This window comes from Terrapene carolina, unplaced genomic scaffold (assembly GCF_002925995.2).
Source record: "Terrapene carolina triunguis isolate 2854851 unplaced genomic scaffold, T_m_triunguis-2.0 Scaffold67, whole genome shotgun sequence".
NCBI lineage: Eukaryota > Metazoa > Chordata > Testudines > Emydidae > Terrapene > Terrapene triunguis.
This window is the reverse complement of record NW_020664418.1, coordinates 35,171,903-35,191,751: the sequence shown is the minus strand read 5'-3', so window position 1 is coordinate 35,191,751 and position 19,849 is coordinate 35,171,903. Positions and strand designations below refer to the sequence as shown.

Genomic DNA, 19,849 nt, shown 5'->3' with positions numbered 1-19,849 from the left:
AGAGCCATCCGCACATTATAGGTTATATGTTTAGGAGCCCTGTAAACCTCGTGCCAGTTATGGGTTGTATGGTAAGGAGCCCTGTAATGCATACACTGGAACCAATTAAATGCCTGATATAGGAAAATATTGGTGACGCCCCTCCCGAGTTAAAGTTTAATAAAAGTTGCAGGCTGCCACTTAATTTTATGCATTTGTCTGGCCTTACTTTGCCTTTGTGTCCAAATCAATGGCCTTTAGTTTCTAAAGTGTAATTGTCCCTCACCAGGCCTCCTCCTTGATCAAGATGAACATTGCCTCAATTCATGTTTCTTTTGTCTTGAAAAGGTCATGCAGCCTCAGGATGGAGCGCCCCTCAGTGTCATGGAATAATTTCCCCAGGCCCTTTTTTAGGGAGGTTCCAGTGGCAATGGTCTGCAGGAGGCATCCTGTCCACAGGAGGTGGAGTGGGCTGGTGAGCCACAGGTGTCCAGGAGTCAGCATAAAGCTGACTATGAACTATCTGGGCATCCACCAAGATCCAGGCAAATTTCTGGGGATCTGTGTGTTCTGGGTTTGTAACTCTTAGCCATTCTTCGTGGAGGTAGTGATAATGGTGGAGGGGAATTCCCCTTCCCAGCCCTCTCCCACTGCTACAATAATTACTGCAATCTCCATGTGAAAACCTCACCGACTTTTCATTCCCTTGTACCCTGCAGTGAATTTTTCAGTAGGAGAGGCTAGTCTGGCTCAATCACTAATGACCAATATATCTATGGTCACAAAGGGAAGTAAATATAAAGACTTGGGAAAGAGAAACATGCCAGAAATTAGATTCCTTGACTGGAGTGTGTTGTCTGCTGAAGGGAGTTCAGGAAAATGAGGTGGGGGAGGGAGCACAAAAAAGAAAAAACGCAACAATGTGAACAGGTCACTTTTTACAATCAGTCCATATAAAGGACAGAGAGATAAGATTAAGACACTTTCCCTTCATTAAGCTAATTAGGAATAGGAACATTTTGTCTTGTATTCCCGCTACTATATTTGATGCTGTTACAAAATACTATAGCGCTTCCCTCTACAGACTTTTGAAACCCACTATTAATTTGCATTTAGAAACACAAAAGGGAAGCTAAACAACATGAATGATTCATAAGCCCAGGGATTTTACTATTATATCCTTCTCACTTCCCGCCCCGATTTTTCTGAAGTGAAAAATAAAATATAAAGGATAGAATGACAACATCAAAGGCTCATTTAGCATAATGTAGGTAAATGAAAAGAACAGATGGAAGACCAAATTGTTGGCTTCATCTGCAACAATTTCAACTGTGTAAAATTGCTTATCTGATACTGATGGTACATATCTGTTTAATGTGTGTAAATGAGAATTTCTAACAAGCTAACACAGTGGTTCAATATGTTTTGTATCATTAATGGATTTTAACACTATATTACTATATGTAGAGCAGCAAAAGTATATTCAGCGCTATACAAAATATGGATTACAATGCAGTCCCCTACTCTGAGAAGCTTTCAATACGAAATAAGTTCAGAGGTGCAATAAAATGTATGTAGTCTATACCACTTAATACTCAGCAGTTTTCCTTTCTATTTTCTCACCAGAAGGTGGCATACAATGCACAGTTTATACATATTTGTCCATTTCCACCCCCCATTTTACTTCAGCTTAGAACTTTCAGCCTTTTAGAATAAATAGAGTCTGACAGGCTTAGTTTATTTTGTGTAATAATCACAAAAGATCCTTTCTGCAAATACAATAAATGTTATCCAGAAGCAATTTGGAGCAAGTGCTATTGATATTTATACCGTATATGTTGATTGAAAAGTAGTTGGCTATAACAGTGGAATATGAATCTCTCTAAATGTTATAAATATCTCCTAACATACGTGGTGTGGGACATATAAAAGTGAGTTTATTACAATTAGTGGGAAAATATTTTTATTATAAATTGAAAGGAAAATAGAAATCTATACTATTAGCTTCTGCAAATCAGTAGAAATAACTTTCTTAGCCCTTGCCCTGATGGTCTGTTACTTATTAGAGTATATGCTTTACACGATATCTCTCTATTTTTGTAATTCGAAACTGATGATTAGCGCATGAGAGAAAGTCTTTTGGAGAGAGAGAAAATCAAATAAATGAAACAGTGAGACAGGAAAAAAAATGTGGCACATATCACATAATATTAAACCTTTTTGTTTGATGATGTTAATGGGTACTTAAATTGCTCCATGTAACACAGTCTAATAAACCTAGCATCCCAAAGCATTCTGTTCAGAGGCATTATTTTTGTAGGCTTGTTGGTCATGAGTAATTCAATTACACAGTACACTGTACAGCCACTAGCTGGCCACTAGGGGATGCTAGAAAGTTCATCCTCCCCCCCATCCTCACATCTGCAGCTCTCAGCATACTCTCTGCCAGTTTGCGTGGCAGGCTGCTCCTAGTCCCAGCAATTCTGCACTGTGGAACAGTGTTCTGTTGAATGAACCACTAAGGTGTCATTTTTGTACGGCTCCTAACTAATATTTTCTGTATGTTGCAGTAAGAAAATTGCTACATGGACAGTACTGGCAAGAGAGAGGGAAGTGTGTGCACAGCGGGACACAGAGTGCAAAAGTACAGTATGTAAAGAATTTCCTAGAGAGAAACCCCTGGGTTACACAGCTGTAACTGAAAGTAGAATTTGGTTCAACTTAAAAAACACCAAAGCCAACAAATTTAAAAATTTAAAAATTCTGCCAACTACATAAACTATGCCATGGCACGCACATACAGACACCTTGTGGTCCTCCCTACATACATCTTTTTTTGTGGCATGGCAAGCATCTAAATGGCAACCATAGTCGCTCAATATCAATGGGACAGCTGCATGAATAAGATCTGCAGAATAGGGCCCTTGCTGAGCACACCTCAGCATACCCTGCTGAGCCTTGTCTGGTAATACTTAATGTACAGAAACAGGCAGGCTGTCATTCACAGAAAAGAAGTCGGACATTGCAGCTGAGCTAATGTATCCTTCTTTTTGCCTACTTATGAGAAAGGACAGTGGGGGAAAAACACCTCCAGGTCTAATCAGGGTCTCCTGAATACTAAAAGAAGAAGCCTACCTTCTAATCAACATTATCTGTAGGTACTGATGAGGAGGAGGAAGAATGTGTAAACCCATAAGAACATAAGAAGAACATAAGAATGGCCCTACTGGGTCAGACCAAGAGTCCACCTAGCCCAGTATGCTGTCTTCCGACAGTGGCCAGTGCCAGGTGCCTCAGAGGGGATGAATAGAACAGGTAATCATCAAGTGATCCGTCCCCTGTCGCTCATTCCCAGCTTCTGGCAAACAGAGGCTAGGGACACCATACAGAGGCTAGGAACACCATAAACCCATTAATCCTACAGACCTATATTTGATATCATATACACTGGATACTCCTTCAAATGAATTTCCTGAGGAATGAATGAATAACTAAGTAAATACAAAAGTAACAACAACAGAATGCCGCCCCTAAAAATGTGCCCCGGCCGCCCTAGCTCACCTCCGCTGCCGCTCGCGCGCCGCTGCTCCCCCTCCCTCCCAGACTTGAGAGCCTGGGAGGGAGGGGGAGAAGCAGCGCCCGCGCCGCGGCCACTCGGAGTCTCCCCCTCCCTCCCAGGCTCTGAAACCTGGAAGGGAGGGGGAGATCCCGAGCAGCTGCGGTGCGCGAAACAGTTGTTTCGCGCGCTGCTGCTCTCCCTCCCAGGCTTGAGAGCCTGGGGGGAGGAGGCAGGGCTGGGGATTTGCGGAAGGGGCGGAGTTGAGGCGGGGCCAGGGGTGGGGATAATTAAAAAATGGGGGGGGGGGCGGCCAAAATTGTTTTTGCCTTGGGCGGCAAAAATCCTAGAGCCGGCCCTGCTTAGGACATGCTCAAGTTTCAGCACATGATGTAATCCCCATGGGGACTACTGACATGAGCAAAGTTATGCATATGCATAAGTGTCTGGAGGATCCGGATTTAAATGTGCTGTCCTTATAGAGTACAGAGACATAGTTAATTCTTTTCCAGTGCACCTTTTCAGAGATCAAGCCCTAAAGTGTCCTGCATTTTCACCAGGGTTCGAAGAAATCTGTAAACAATGTGTTACTGGCATTCTTAAAAAAAGTTATCATTTTTGCTAAAAAGCAAACTCTGGCAGATTTGTTCCCCTCTCTTTAAATAAAACAGATTAATAAGGCTATTTAACTCTCTACTCCTGGAGCAATTCAGTGGTGCACTATTTTTGATTAATGAAAGGAAGACAGAAAAAGTGTCCTTACCTCATTTTCTAAGCTCATTTTTCTGCTATTAGTTTGATAGAAGTTTTAAAAAGTGCAAGCTACATTTCTAATTCAAAAATAATAACTTCTACTTCCCCAGCAATTACAGGAAATAAAGCAATAAGATAAATCATTTTTAAGTCAACAGTGGTGTCAGTTTTAGCATAACTAAAGCCTGCCCCACCAACATACACAACTCCAAAGTGTGTGGAAATTAAAAGTCCCATGTGTGAATATTAATTGATATTTAGATTACTAAATGCTCACCCATCCTAACAAAATTAATACTAACAGTGTGACTTAAACTCTGCTGAATCTGAGATGCAGGTCAGTTGTACAAAGAGTTGCCAAAATATAGTTGGAAAATATTACTTTCCCAAAGCAACAGCCTTGGTACGAACAGCGAATAGCGGGGCCACATGGCCCAATATTCATCTGTCTGGCACCACTATTATTTAAAGGTATTTGTAGAACTATTTACATTCATATATTTCTATCGCTATTTTGGTCTAATATCAACATCTTTCTTCTGGAAAACTGCAAATAGAGTTTCCCAAAAACAATAAAAATGGAAATGGCACACTGACTTGTCTAACCATTTATTTTCAAGTAGTTGTAACGCTCATTGTTTCCAAGTACTAGTGCAAACTTATTGGCAATGTGCTAGCTGAACATTCACCTTCATGTTCTTGATTAAACAAGACACCAAATACTGATGCATATTTTATTAAAATAATTGGCAGGGTTCTATTGTTATGGTGAATTAACTTTTAAGGTGATTAGTTTAAAATACCGTGATGAAGAGATTAAAAGGTAAAATATCTACCTTGCCTGCACAAACTGAGAAAGAAAATAAGACAAGACACAGAATTACCGTATATACTCGATCATAAGCCGGTTAGTTTATAAGCCGACTCCCCCAAGATGGATAAGTAAAAATAGAAAATTTTTATAACCCATTCATAAGCCAACCCTATAATTCAGGGGTCAGCAAACTTTGGCTCCCGGGCCATCAGGATAAGCCGCTGGTGGGCCGAGATGGTTTGTTTACCTTGTGCGTCCGCAGGCACGGAGGTAAACCTAAGTAAACAAAGTGTCCCGGCGCGCCAGCTGCTAATCCTGACGGGCCGGGACAGCAACTGGTGGGGAAACTTTTTGTGGGGGAGAAGCTGGGAGTCAGGGGAGTAACCCCTGTGACCATCCCCCACATGACCCCATCCCTAGCCCAGGACCCCCACACTCTCCCCATCCCATCCCTTCCCACCTTATCTGGGGAGGGCCAGGGGAGGATGTGTCTGGCCTGGCTGGAGCTGCTCTGGCAGGCTGGGCAGCGCGGCCGCAGCCTGCTCCGGCGGGCCAGACCAGGCGGCGCAGCCACAGCATGTTCCAGCGGGCTGGGCCGGGCGGCACGGCTGCAGCGTGCTCCGGCGCCAGGCCAGTGCGGCCACAGCCTGCTCTGAGGGCTGGGGCTGAGCGGCATGGCTGCAGCCTGCCAGCCCCGGAGCTGCAGCTGCTTCGGAGGCTGGGGGGAGAGCAGCGTGGCCAGAAGCGGAGAGACTCTGGCCCCACCTCTTCCCTCCTGGCTCTGCTGGCTGTGCTGCCTCTCCATGCTCCCTCTGTTGGGGGGAGGGGCTGTGTCCCACCTCTCCCTCTCTATACCCGTTCATAAGCCGACCCCCTTCTCTGGTGTTCCCTTTTTTACTAAAAAAAATTCGGCCTATGAACAAGTATATACGGTACTTAATATATGTAGCTTCTATTCGCCATAAGTGCTGCTCCAGAGGTGTTGACCTAAAGAAACTCTACAGACTTTTGTGACTTGGAATCTATGAGCCTCATCCTCTTTGTCTCTTTCCTGCAGCTGCAAAATGCTGGTTGTAATAGACACACTTACTTTACCATCAAATTTAAAGTTCTGTGAAGGTGAGACTGGAGATTTTATTTGCAGTTCTATATGGCCCAGACATGTGAGCATTTCCTATGAGGGCAAGAGACTGCAATGGTGCAGCAAATTTTCTGATGAGCAAGTCAGCTGGCTGTGGAGCCAGTACCTAAGATGGGCATCAGTTTTGTGGTCCTTAAACACTGTGCTGGGTCACAGACCATCTCATGGAAGAAAGAATTTTCAAAGCGAAAGAGACAGTGTGTGTGTGTACATCTGTTTGTCTGTCTCAAGAAAACAAACAGAGAGAGATGAAATAGAGTGACCAAGGTTGACATGCCTAGTAAAAAGGAATCATGTTCTGCTGCTACCGGTAACTTTTTTCGAGACTCCAGGTGAGCTTCTTACTCCAACACTACAAGGAACTCCAATGGTGTTCTTGCTTACCTGTCACTGGACATTCAATTGTAATGTTTGCTCCAATTCTTGCCACTATCACACCTCCAACAGTTACAGAGAGATTACTAACTTCCAGATTTGTGACATTTATTCCAGGGGACAAAATGACAGGAGCCTCTTCAAAAGAAAAGGAAAGGAATTATCAATTTAAAATATATTTATTTTAAGTTTTATGTACTTTATAGACCTTGTATTTAAAATTATCATCATTTAAGCAGAATTAAGGTTGAAAAGAAACATACTGATAGTAGGGTGAATCAGCTAACTTGGCTCATGGCTGGCATGGTTTTAGTTGAAATACAATTTAACAGCAATCAGAAATCCTTATTTCTAGTTACTAATTCAGTCAAACTCAATCCAGATTTGGGAGTAGAGGATGGGTGTTAGTGCTAAACAAAGAAATGCTGCTCATGATACTATAGCTGCCATGATCAGCATTACCTGCATACAACAGCGAAGAAGTTTCCATATCAGAACCAAAGTCGTTGACCACCATGCATCCATACACGCCAAGTTCCTTTCGGGTAGGATTGAGAATCTGTACTTTTCCAGTGACATCCAAAACCACTCTGAAGAACGTTTAAGGGGAAAAAAGGGTTTATTCATGTAGGAACAAATCCTGTGCCCAGTTACATATCTCAGCTGTAAACCAAGTCTCCCTTCAAGAACATAGGAGGAAGAATCTTCCCATCAAGGATACAGACAGGGCCGGCTTTAGGCTAATTCCACCAATTCCCCCGAATCGGGCCCCATGCCTAAGAGGGCCCCGCGCCCAGTGGCAGGGCCGCCCAGAGTGGGGGGCAAGTGGCAGAGAATCCCTTTCCTGGCTAGAGGCACCTTTTTAACTTTTACTCACCCGGCGGCGCTCCGGGTCTTTGGTGGCACTTTGGCGGCGGGTCCTTCAGTGACGCCGAAGACCCGGAGCGAGTGAAGGACCCGCCGCCAAAGACTAGGAGCCTGGCCCGGTGAGTACAAGCCCCATGTGGGTTTTGTTACGTGCTTTTTTTAGTCATTCCTGCCGGGGCCCCGTCGAAACTGTTCGAATCGGGCCCCGCACTTCCTAAAGCCCGCCCTGACAGAGCAGAAGCAGAACTGCCCTGTAGAAGCTACTCTAGCCCAATGAGGAGAGCAGCCTCCATGCCTCCAGTGTGCCCCCTTTCTGGTGGCAAGGAGAAGCACTGAAGGATATGTGCAGCGATGGCTCCTCCAACTCATCCTCTCCTCTCAAACAGCAATGTGGAGCTGTAGTCTGGGCCATGCAGGAGGTGGACAGCATCTCCAAACCCTTCCTCCTCACTGTGCAGCAGCACAACCCTGCTTTTGCTGCCAAGAGATACCCCCCGCCCCCCCATACCCACAGAGGAAGTGGCAAGATTGGACCTGAAATGAACAAGTTTCTGTGGGACAATAATAAAAAATTATGAGCAATTTTTAGAAAAAAATACTTTATGTCCCATCGAAAGCAGTCTAGAGCACAGTGGGCTTGTCACCTCAGACCAGCAGTTTGGGGAACTACACGTGCAAGGTGGCTGGGATATGACTTATGGAAAGTCTTAGGCCTGGCACATGGTGGGACCTTGGGTTCTCAGCAGGGGGAGGAAATAAGGATCAAGGATTTACAATTTTAAGGGCTACCTGACTTTGTGTATTGATATAGTTTGTAATTATTTTTTCCATTAGCAATAAAGCTGCAGCTTTCTACAAAATACTGTCTTCCATCTGAACCCCTTTCCTAGTATCTCAGTGTCAAGGTACATGACCCAAAACCATGTGGGAAGATTCTGAGAATGCCAACCTGGTGTATTTATACTTTTCCCCCTTGTTAGATTTCCCGGCACTTAGTAACTTCAGCTACAGTGTGCACCAATGCATACATAAATAAATTGTTGATCTGACATCCTACTTGATTGGCTAAATGTACAAAGATAAAGCTACATTATGTGGGAAACACAAAACTATGTTACAAATGAAGTCCTGCTTCACGTATGGGACAAAACCTGGTTTTCCCCCACCTCTGGGGCAAATTAATACTTGTATAGCACAGCACCCACACCTACAACATATTTTGAAGAGACATTAGTATTTGTCTCATACATTTCTAAATATATCTATCTATCTATCTATCTATAATTTATCTTACTACAAAAAAGAGGGGAATGGAGACCCAGTTGCTAATGAAACCCTAAAATGGTAAGGATCTCTATGTTAGAAAGTGCAATTTATAATTATAGGTATTAGAAATAAAAAAAGATACTTACATATCAACAAAACATATACTAAAAATGAAAACATCAGTTGCAACAAATAAATGGGAAATTACAAATGTCCCACAAACTAAAGAACAATTGACAGGAGCATCATGCTTCAAAAACATTTTCATTCTTAAAAAAATCTTATTTTTGGCATCCCTGCTTTAATTGATAGCCCTACAGAATTATATTTTTCTTGGCAATTGGGTTAATCAGTTAAGTATGTTGAGAAATATCCAAAAATGCCTTTATCATTTCAGAATCATTTCTTCATTACTCAAAGGCTAGTTATAATTTCAACAGGCTAAACCATTAAGCTAATGTTAATATTATCAGTTGAGTTTCTCAATTACCAGCAGTGGAGTAAAAGTATTTGCTCAAAACTGAGCAAATATCTGATAATACACATTGCTCTACCTTTTCTCCAAGTATATTTCCAAACTGTGGTTGTAATATAGGGTCCTTTTAAATTTTGACATTCCATTATCTTTAATAGAAAGATCTGTAGGTAATGAAGGATTTAAAAAAGTCATAAGGATTTGTGGTTTCTTTCTAAGACAATATTACGTTGTACAAATTATGCACAGTGGGCGCATCTAAAAGTTCATTCTAGTTTTAGAGAAAGTAAAATTTTCAGAGATGTTTCCTATCCATAAAATGGTGAATAATACTAGAATTGGTAATATCTCTAGAGCTGGAAGGAACTTTTAAAATGATCCCCCTATCTGACATAGAATCATAGGACTGGAAGGGACCTCAAGAGGTCATCTAGTCCAGTCCCCTGCACTCATGGCAGGACTAAGTATTATTTAGACCATTCCTGACAGGTGTTTGCCTAACCTGCTCCTAAAAATCTCCAATGATGGAGATTCCAAACCTCCGTAGGCAATTTATTCCAGTGCTTAACTACCCTGACAGGAAGTTTTTCCTAATGTTCAGTTGGCTTATCTCTTGCTGCAATTTAAGCCCACTGCTTCTTGTCCTATCCTCAGAGATTAAGGAGAACAATTTTTCTCCCTCCTCCTTTGTAACAACTTTATATGTACTTGAAAACTGTTATGTTGCCTCTCTGTCTTGTGTTCTCCAGGCTAAACCAACCCAATTTCCCCAAACTTCCCTCATAGGTCATGTTTTTTTAGACCTTTAGTCATTTTTGTTGCTCTTCTCTGGACTTTCTCCAATTTGTCCACATCTTTCCTGAAATGTGGTGTCCAGAACTGGACACAATACTCCAGTTGAGGCGTAATCAGCGCCGAGTCGAGTGGAAGAATTACTTCTCATATCTTGCTTACAACACTCCTGCTAATACATCCCAGAATTATGTTTGCTTTTTTTGCAACAGCTTTACACTGTTGACTCATATTTAGCTTGTGATACACAATGACCTCCAGATCCCTTTCTGCAGTACTGCTTCCTAGACAGTCATTTCCCATTTTGTAAGTGCACAACTGATTGTTGCTGCCTAAGTGGAGTACTTTGCATTTGTCCTTATTGAATTTCATCATATTTACTTCAGATCATTTCTCCAGTTTGTCTAGATCAGGGGTTCTCAAACTGGGGGGGGGGTCACGAGGTTATTACATGGGGGGGTCATGAGCTGTCAGCCTCCACCCCAAACCCCACTTTGTCTCCCGCATTTATAATGGTGTTAAATATATAAAAATAGTGTTTTTAATGTACAAGGGGGGTTGCACTCAGAGGCTTGCTATGTGAAAGGGGTCACCAGTACAAAAGTTTGAGAACCACTGGTCTAGAGCATTTTGAATTTTAATCCTATCCTCCAAAGCACTTGCAACCCCTCCCAGCTTGGTATCGTCCACAAACTTTATAAGTATACTCTCTATGCCAACGGTTCTCAAACTGTGAGTTGGGACCCCAAAGTGGGTCATGAACCTGTTTTAATGGGGTCACCAGGGCTGGCTTAGATTTGCTGGGACCTGGGGCTGAAGCCAAAGCCTGAGGACTTCAAACCTGGGCAGCGAGGCTCAGATTGGGCTTTGGCCCCCCTGCCTGAGGTGGTGGGGCTCAGGCTTTGCCCCCCACCTGGGGCGGCAGGGCTCGGTAGGGCTCAGACTTCAGTCCCTCCTGGGGTTGTGTAGTAATTTTTATTGTCAGAAGGAGGTCACAATGCAATGAAGTTTGAGAATCCCTGCTCTATGCCATTATCTAAATCATTGATGGAGATATTGAACTGAACCGGACCCAGAACTGATCCCTGTGGGATCCACTGATATGCCCTTCCAGATTGACTGTGAACCGTTGATAACTACTCTCTGGAAACTACTCTCTCTACTCTATGGTATATCAAAAATGCTCTCACACATTTTTCCCTTTATATTTAGTTTAGTATACGTCTATTTATTCTCTAATGCAGATAAGTTACTTTAGGCAGAATGTATAAAAAACATACAGTATAGCCTCCTTTGTGATATAAAAATTAATCCTGCCATATAATATCATAGAATTATATGTGCACTGTTTCTTTAATGAAATGATTTGTGAGACAATCTGACACACATTTCAAATAAAAGTATAAATTTTGTAAGAAGGAGATGAAAAGCACAGTGCTCACATTTACTTCATTTTCACAATAATGCATTTTTAACATTACACAACACACTAGATTTTAGTTTTTGCCAATAACATAACAAGATCCATATAAAACCAAAAGAAACCATATTTACTTACTTCTCAGAGGATTTTAATGCTTCTCCATCTTTTGTCCAAGTATATTTTGGCTCACTAATGTCTGTAGTTTCACACAGTAAATTGACAGCGCTAGTACTCTTGGTCAGAAAAACTGTATTTCCAATTCGTGCAGTTATTGTTTTATTAAAGGAAATTCTGGGAACTTGTTTTTGCCTTATAATGCCGGGTCCTTTTTGATTGAACATCAGCTTGCCTAGGGTTTTTGTGTTGAAACGTTCAGATACGTTTGGTGATTTACCAGTGAGCTTCGAGGCTAACTTTTCTTCATGCAAGCCTTTCCATTTTTCAGTAGTAAGTTGTAGTGGTCTAGATAATTCAGCAACTAATTGATATATGACTTGGGATGCTAAATCATCACTGACCTCTCCAGCTTCAATGAGTTGACTCATGTTCTTTATCAGTTCTTCAAACTGTACAGTATCCATGCTGTAAGCACCTTGAAGAATTGCTGCCTCCAGACGTTTGTTCTTGAACTCAGGAGGGCTGTATTCTTCTGCTGAATTACTCACATGGGTTTCAAAATTTCTCAGAAATGGTTGATCATTAACTTGTCCATCACCAAGATACAGCTCATTCTTTTTACTCCATATTTGCCACATTTTGCTCATTTTATGCCATTTGGCTCCAAAACTGTTGGCTTCATTGTGATCTGTACCACTGGTCTCACTTGAATGTTTTCTAAAAGTTGGAGGTTCTATTAGCCGGTTGTCAGTGCCAATAAGTTTCAGAACAAATGTTTTATGCACAGAGCCTGCAATACACTTGTATACTCCGATATCTGCAGCCCCAAGGCTATGTATTTTCAGTGATCCTGACTTAGTGATGCCAAGTCTTTTAGAGTTTTGTAGATGTTGTCCATCTTTCTCCCATTGGATAAGTGACTTTTGAAATCTTCGTACTGGGCACTTAATTACAACAGATGTTTTTGGAAGCAGATAGGCTCGGCTTCCAATGGTAAAATTAATGCGTTTCTCTTGCCGTGTCTGTATGTAGACTCGGTGTATACTGACAATCTGAGGTCCATGGGCAGCATGCTTCTCTGGACGCTTGGGTTTAATTTCTTGTTTAATCTCTGAAACAGCAATCAAGTGTTGAAAAAGATTGAATCACTGGCACTCTCCCTAACAAATTCTGCTTTTCTGAGAATGTTGGTCATAGCATTTTCTCTGATTTGGTTCAGGTCAACTCCCAACTTGCTGACTTTTTATCTGTGTCACATACACACAAACAGGAATAATGATATGGTCAAATTTTCTGGCCCCAATTTAGGCATTCTCCTGCTTCTCTCTAAACCTCCAGCAGCTATCATATCAATGAGAAGGCACATATAACACATATCTGTATAGAGGGCAATATTTGGAAGAGGAGGAAGAGTGCAATAAGGTAGGCATGCTATATCTGCTATTCTTATTGCTGCCAGTTGAAGGGGAAAGAAAGGGGGTAAAGGAAGAGGAAAAGGCAAATAAAAGGTGGAGCGCAACATCACTTTTCCAACATCTGGGCACTGCAGCGAGTGTAGGGCGCCTGGATAACACAAAGTCCATTAGAAAAAGCAGGAGTCTCTTTTCTATGGCTGTTAGACCTGCTGGCTGGCTGGCAGGCAGATTGAGATCAAGTTGACAGCAGCCAGGAGATGAGAACAGGAGTCAATGAATGTGCAGTGAGGGAACAGAGAAGGCCATGCTACTATCATTGGACTGGTGGTCACTTTCTTTGGCTAGAAGAGGCTTTGGTCACAGAGTCCTGCTGTTAGCAGGGGTCAGGAATACAAGAAGGAAGGGGCAGAGAAAGAGAGAAAAAAGTCAGATCCTGGAGAGGGCTGGTAAGTCAGAAGATGCCTGTGGACAAGCTGAAGAGAAAACTGAGACGAGCTTCATGCAGGAAGGTGCGGAGGCAGAACGCTGAGTATGGTGAGGCACCTCCTGCATTACACAGCAGGAATAATTTGAACCCAACAAGGTTTCTGGAGAGCTGCCTCCATGACTATAGCCAAAGACAGGCCTTCCCAGCAGTGGCCGGATAGACAGAGGAACACAGTGTGAAAATGACTGCAGTATTTCAGATACCATTTTGTTGACTCATTACTGGTAACTACTCTGCCCCTTTCTGATCAGCAGAACTAATCGTACTAAGAAAACATTAGGTAGCTGAGAAACAGAACAATGCAGAAGGAAAGTAGCAGAAGCATACACCCCGGCTATTCACTTTGTGCAAGGCAAGGTGAAACTGGCCAGCCAGGGGAGTCAGGAAACTCCCTAGACGGGTGCTAGAGAGTTTCCTGACTCCCCTGGCTCAGTTTTTACTAGTGACCCATTCTGTTGGTATGTGACAGAGAACAAAACCCAGCAAGCTGCAGAATGACTTGAATGAGTCAGAGAAATAGACAAATTAATCAAACATTCCTGCATTTGGTTGAATCTAAAATCATTACTACTATACCATTTGGTGAGAACATAAAAAAAAAAACAAAGACAAAGACAAACCTTGACAGCAAGTTATTGCAAAAATTTGAGTGCTTCAGATATCATATACATATGCTTTGGATATGTTGTAAAGGAAGAGGTAAAAAGTTAAATGCTTCAAGCATTGAGAAAGTGTGCACACTGTATGAACTACACCCCAGAGTACATTCTTATGCTTATAAAACAGAATACTGTAGTTATTTTCGATATTTTGGCTAATGAGTTCTGACCAATGTGGATATCCTGGTTTCATAATTACATAGCTCTTAAATCAGTATTTGTTATCCAGATACATGGTTCCCTCAACCAACCATTTTATGACTAAGATTATTAAAAGAGTGTCCTGTTTTTAATAACTATTGGGCCCAAAATATTTGTTTTAATGAAAATGTTCCAGTATTAAAGCTTCAATTTCCAAAACCCAGCATACTTACACAGCTAGTGTAACTTTATACACACAAAATACTTTGTGCTATGCTATGTTTACATTAGTTATTCCAATACAGAATTAAACCCAGTGCGTGTTTATAAATACGTTCAAGTCTGACTGATCAATTTCACTTTTTTTAAAGAAAGACTGCATCAATTCTTCTTAGCATTGCAGCAACAGAGGGTGTGTGTGGGGGGGGGGCAGGGGGGGCAGAGTTAGAAGTGAGAGAGCATTCAGTTTTGTGGACTGCAGGAGAATAGTCCACAATGAACTTTCTGGATCCCTGGAAGCATCATAATTTGCAGCTTTGGAAGGGGTGGGCTTTTTGGGAGGGATTCCACGAAAGGTAAACCTGCTGAATACATTAGCCTGCACTAATGCCACAGGGCCTGATCCTCAGCTGGTGTAAACTGGTGTAGCTCTGTTGCCTCCAATGGAGCTACACACATTTTTACCAACTGGCAATCTGGCTCATAAACTGTAAGCTTGTAAGCTATTTCCCAGGACCTAGGAAGCCAGAGATATTTCTGCCTGGATTGGGCCTTCATAAAGTAAAGAGCATGCCCAGGTACTGTGTCTAGGGAGTCAGGCTTAGACTAATAAGCCCCATCATCATAAGCAGATAGTAAAAATTAAGCGCTCAATTGTGCCCTGAAGACTGAGTCCTGAGGAGGGGGCACTGAAGAATGCCATTTCAGTGCAAGCTCTGGGAGGTACCACCTCTCCCAAAGCAGCCCTGCTTTGGTGACAGTGTGCATGGTGCACCATCCCTTAGAACAGTGCAGCCTGCTCTCCTCTTTGTAGCCTCGAGCTCTACTTTTTGGGGTGATGCCAAGCTCCTGTCTCCCACCCACTCCCTTCAGGTGACTTGTGCTGAGTCCCTGGATGTAGTAGGAGGAAACAGTCCCTGAATGTTCCTATGAATCCCAGGATTGCTACTGTCCCTGGCCCCTGATGCAAGAAGCAAAGTGAGAATCTGGAGTATGCTCTCCTCTCTCACCCTTTGTGTACTCATGTAAATACCAGGCAGAATCCAGCCTTAGAGGCTAATGAATTTAAAACCTTGTCCTGAACAGTTTGAGAACTTGAAGGGAGAGGCCGGTCACTAGCCCTCTTTCATCATTTCGGTCTGCACCCCATTGCCTGCCCTAATAACTACTGTATGTCTTCATACGTTGCTCCCTTCTTACTACAATGGAAGCTGACAATGTTACTTTAACATCACTCTCCACTAAGCAATTTGCAGACCACATTGCAGGCCACATTGCCATTCAACTATCCACAATTAATTAAATTCAGATAGATATGCAGCTCAAAATATTTTATTAAACCTTATGCCAAGGACATTCCTGAAAGTCCATGGGGCTTTATTTAAGTGGTGTTTTGAACCTCAGGATTCTGGCATGTTAATCTGAAATGAAGTCCAGGAAAAGAAGTTTCATATTATGTATGAATCAGAATTGCACTATTATTTTGTGTTGTGAATAACCATTTATACAAAGCTAGAAAATACATAACGAAGTAGCTATTTCTGGACAAGACCATTAACTGGATCAAAACCAAAAAGCCTGCACATATTACCGGATATTTACAGATCTGTATGATGCAAAACTTTCAATTCTTCCAAACCTAGAGTGAATGTTTTCAATTGAATAGTTGTCATTAAATATATTGTGTTCAGTAGACTTTTATCAAATTGTATCTGACATTTAGGCCATTCATAAGAGCTTTTTTTTAAAAAGACACAAATTTATATCCTCCTTTCTAAAGGAAGAAAAACAGAGGCCCACACCGAGGGAATGTTTGCACATGCATTCACTATAACTGTACCTAAAAGAGACATCTACCTGGCTATTTTACATGTGCAGTTAGCACAATTGTCTACCTGACTATTTCGCATGTGCCGTTAGCACAATTACAATCATTATCATGACAAGATCATGCTCAAATTACAAAACATGCATTTTTGTGGGAACATTTCTAGAAGTAATGAGCCAAATATTGTATTTTTTTTTAAAAAGGTGTCTACTCCTGCTACGACTGCGCCCTCAAAACACCTTGTGAAGCCAAAGGGAATAGGTTTCACACTCCCTTAGGCACTGCACCTGCCACTGGAATGGCAGTTTTGTAACTTTTAACACTGACGGGAATGTAACGCCCAGTGTTCTAAGAACACACACTGAACAGATATACAGTGGGCCCAATTCTCATTTACACGAAGACTCTCTTTTACTGCTCTGGCAGTGTAAATGGGGTCTGTAGCAGGTATAAAAATAATGTATACCACTCCAAGGCACCTTTATACCATCAGAATGGTGTAAAGGGTAAATAAGAACCAGGCCAAATACATTTAAGTATATAGAGAGACCAAAAAACCCCCCAAACCCTTAACATGTATTCATATATTACATTTAAAAAAATTAAACTGGAACCATTGGTTTGGGCTGAGAAGATATAAATTTCATAACATTAAAACAATCCTATTATTGTTGGTCTTGTGACCACAATGCCTAAGTTGCTCTCAGATCAGTAACGTTATGAAATGTAGCAAGGATAGAGAAATGAATTAATTTAGCAGCACATACACAGGTTTTACTTGATAATTTCAAATCAGCAGGGGACTAGGTAAAGTAACACACTTACTGTTACAGTCATTCACGTGACAGGACCTTACAAGTGAGGAAGCAGGGAGACTGCTACACATTGATACATTTAATGTGACATTTTGGCCCTTTGCTGTTAGCTTTTGGCAGGCAAGTTTCCTTCTCTGGATTCCAACACCACAGCTTAGAGAGCACTGCAAAAGGAAGGATGTAGTCAGAGTGAATTTTGTGTCCTGTCTCATACATGCTACTTTTAAAGTGATTTTTTTTAAAGGATGCTGTTTCATATGGATCCCCATGCTATCCAAAGCTCTAAGCACTCTCCAGGCTTTAAGTCAATATGAATATAAAGTGACTAACCCTTTCCACCAAACAGCTCAGAAACAATTATAGGAAAATGACAGTATTTCTTACTGTCCCACTGTGGATGTAATGCAGAATGAGACTTGTTATTCTCAGATGTATAATTCAACAAGTTCTAAATTGCCTGGGCCAAGTCTCTCAAGTCACTCTGCATGTTCATATTGCATTTGGACAGGATTTTTAATTGTAATCTTTAACTATATTTATGCCTTTCGGTGGATCTTTTTTAGGAGGAGACTGGAGGCTTGGATTAAAGGAGAGGGAGAAAAATAGCATTCAATGCACTATTTTGCCTTTCAGAAATTCAACTAGGGCAGGGGTGGCCAGCCTGTGGCTCCGGAGCCACATCCAGCTCTTCAGAAGTTAATATGCGGCTCCTTGTATAGGCACCGACTCCGGGACCGGAGCTACAGGCGCCAACTTTCCAATGTGCCAGGAGGTGCTCACTTCTCAACCCCTGGCTCTGCCACTGGCCCTGCCCCCACTCTACCCCTTCCTGCCCCCTCCCCTGAGCCAGCTGTGCCCTCGCTCCTCCCCCTCCCCTCCCTCTCTCCCCTCCTGCACGCCACAAAATAGCTGATCAGGAGGTGCGGGGAGTGAAGGGGAGGCGCTGATCGGCGAGGCTGCCGGTGGGCAGGTGGTGCTGGGAGCAGGGGGGGAGTGATGGGGGGGGGCTGCTGACGTAATACTGTGGCTCTTTGGCAACGTACATTGGTAAATTCTGGCTCCTTCTTAGGCTCAGGTTGGCCACCCTTGAACTAGGGAATAAATCTGAGTGGTTGGAAGCTAAACATGCTCCAACCTGATGCAACCATACTGGAAACGAACAAGAAGCATTATGGCCTCTTATTTTTCAGTTTAAACATGCGGGCAGAAAGGGTAGGCAGCTATGTTTTGGGGCTGGGTGCACCCGGATCATCTGTTGTAGCAGGCCTCTTGAAGCATTCTACCTCCTTCCTCCCCACAACTGGGTGGGTAGGGCCTTTTGCCTAATTGCATTCCCTCTGGAGCCCACACTACTCTATGTACTTTAATGATTAACTGTTAGTCTCCCAGCTAGAAATCCCTTGAGTTCCCTTTGTATCGGGAGGTTTAGTGAGCTCTTACTCTGGACCACTCACCTTGGACCATTCCCCTGCAACTAGCTGAGGGGCACAATCAACTCTGGCACACAATTTATGAGCAGACAATCTAGGTTCCTGGCAGATCTCATCAGAGAGTTTCAGAAAGCTTCCATCTGTCAACAACTGCTTACAGTGAACTTTGCGACTCTGAGTCCCTCCGCCACAGGTACGGGAACACTAAGACGAAGATAAGAATGGGGAAAGCATAGCCGCACACACACTTGTCTTCACTCATTTATACTCTTATTTTATACAGGCATTTATAAGGCAGCTATCACCATGTTTTCTTTGAACACTTTACTGGTTTCGATTAAAAAGTGAGCAGCATTTTCCAAAACCAAGCAGCATATGCTCCTGGTAGCATTGATTTAGCTAATGGGCCACGAGCCAGGAAAACCTAACTAATGAGCTCAGTGCCAGACAACTGCAGTGCAAGTAGCTAGTGGAAAGCCTAGAAAAAGATGTGCACTTTACATCTAGAACTGGCCAAGTTAAGGCTCAGGTGCATATCTGGCATGAGCTTAGGAAGTTTCACCTTTGGGACAGGTAAGTTAAGCCTTGCTTCCAAATGCAGGTTCTCTCACTTGTGGGGTATGGAGAGAGAGGTGATCTCTGGACTAACTGGGATCTAGGCCTTTCCGGACTTCCAAGATGTTAACTAGCACCTTGAAAAGAAGTGAAGTGAAGAATGGAGACTACAGGTGTAATAAGTTCGATATCAGCTGGAACCATGCTACAATAACAAACTTCTGAGTGACCTTCCAGGTTACTCTAATTAGAGCACATTAGGTAACTAACCAGAAGAAAAATGCTTACAACTAAACTATTTCCATAATCTGTTGTACCTGCTGCCATTCTTCAGCATGCCAAGCAGGGGGGCAGTCAATCTGGTTACACGCTTGTAAAGCATGAGGCTTTTCATCTTTGCAGTCTTCATTAGTGACAATGGATCCCTCAGGTTGCTGGCAGTACACGTCTCTTGTCTGTATCCCAACTCCACAAGTAGCAGAACACGGTCTCCAGGGGCCAGTGTCCCACCTGTGCCAAAAAACTCATTGGCAAAAAAATTCACTCTAATTAAACAATGCAGAAGAATGGCGTGTGGAGGAGGGATTATCTGGACACAAATTATACCCACACAGAGCAAAACAAAGTAGAAGCAAAGGCATATTTATATTGCGAGGGTCAGACTATCATCTACATTTGCCATAACAAAAAATATGAATTACATTTATAAGCTTGAATGTAAGGAAGATATGTATTTTATTTA

General features: G+C 42.4%; 1 protein-coding gene across 3 annotated transcripts in view; it reads right to left on the bottom strand.

Moving 5' to 3' along the window:
- ADAMTSL3 (ADAMTS like 3) overlaps window positions 1-19,849 on the bottom strand; it is a 274,210-nt gene that overhangs the window by 37,599 nt on the left and 216,762 nt on the right. For all 3 annotated transcript variants that reach the window (XM_024202466.1, XM_024202467.1, XM_024202468.1), the window contains 6 exons: window positions 19,425-19,617; window positions 18,577-18,756; window positions 17,133-17,286; window positions 11,577-12,669; window positions 7,081-7,208; window positions 6,628-6,756 (listed from right to left, as the gene is read on the bottom strand). In XM_024202466.1, coding sequence (XP_024058234.1) covers window positions 6,628-6,756; window positions 7,081-7,208; window positions 11,577-12,669; window positions 17,133-17,286; window positions 18,577-18,756; window positions 19,425-19,617 — 1,877 coding nt within the window. The remainder of the gene's footprint in view (window positions 1-6,627; window positions 6,757-7,080; window positions 7,209-11,576; window positions 12,670-17,132; window positions 17,287-18,576; window positions 18,757-19,424; window positions 19,618-19,849) is intronic.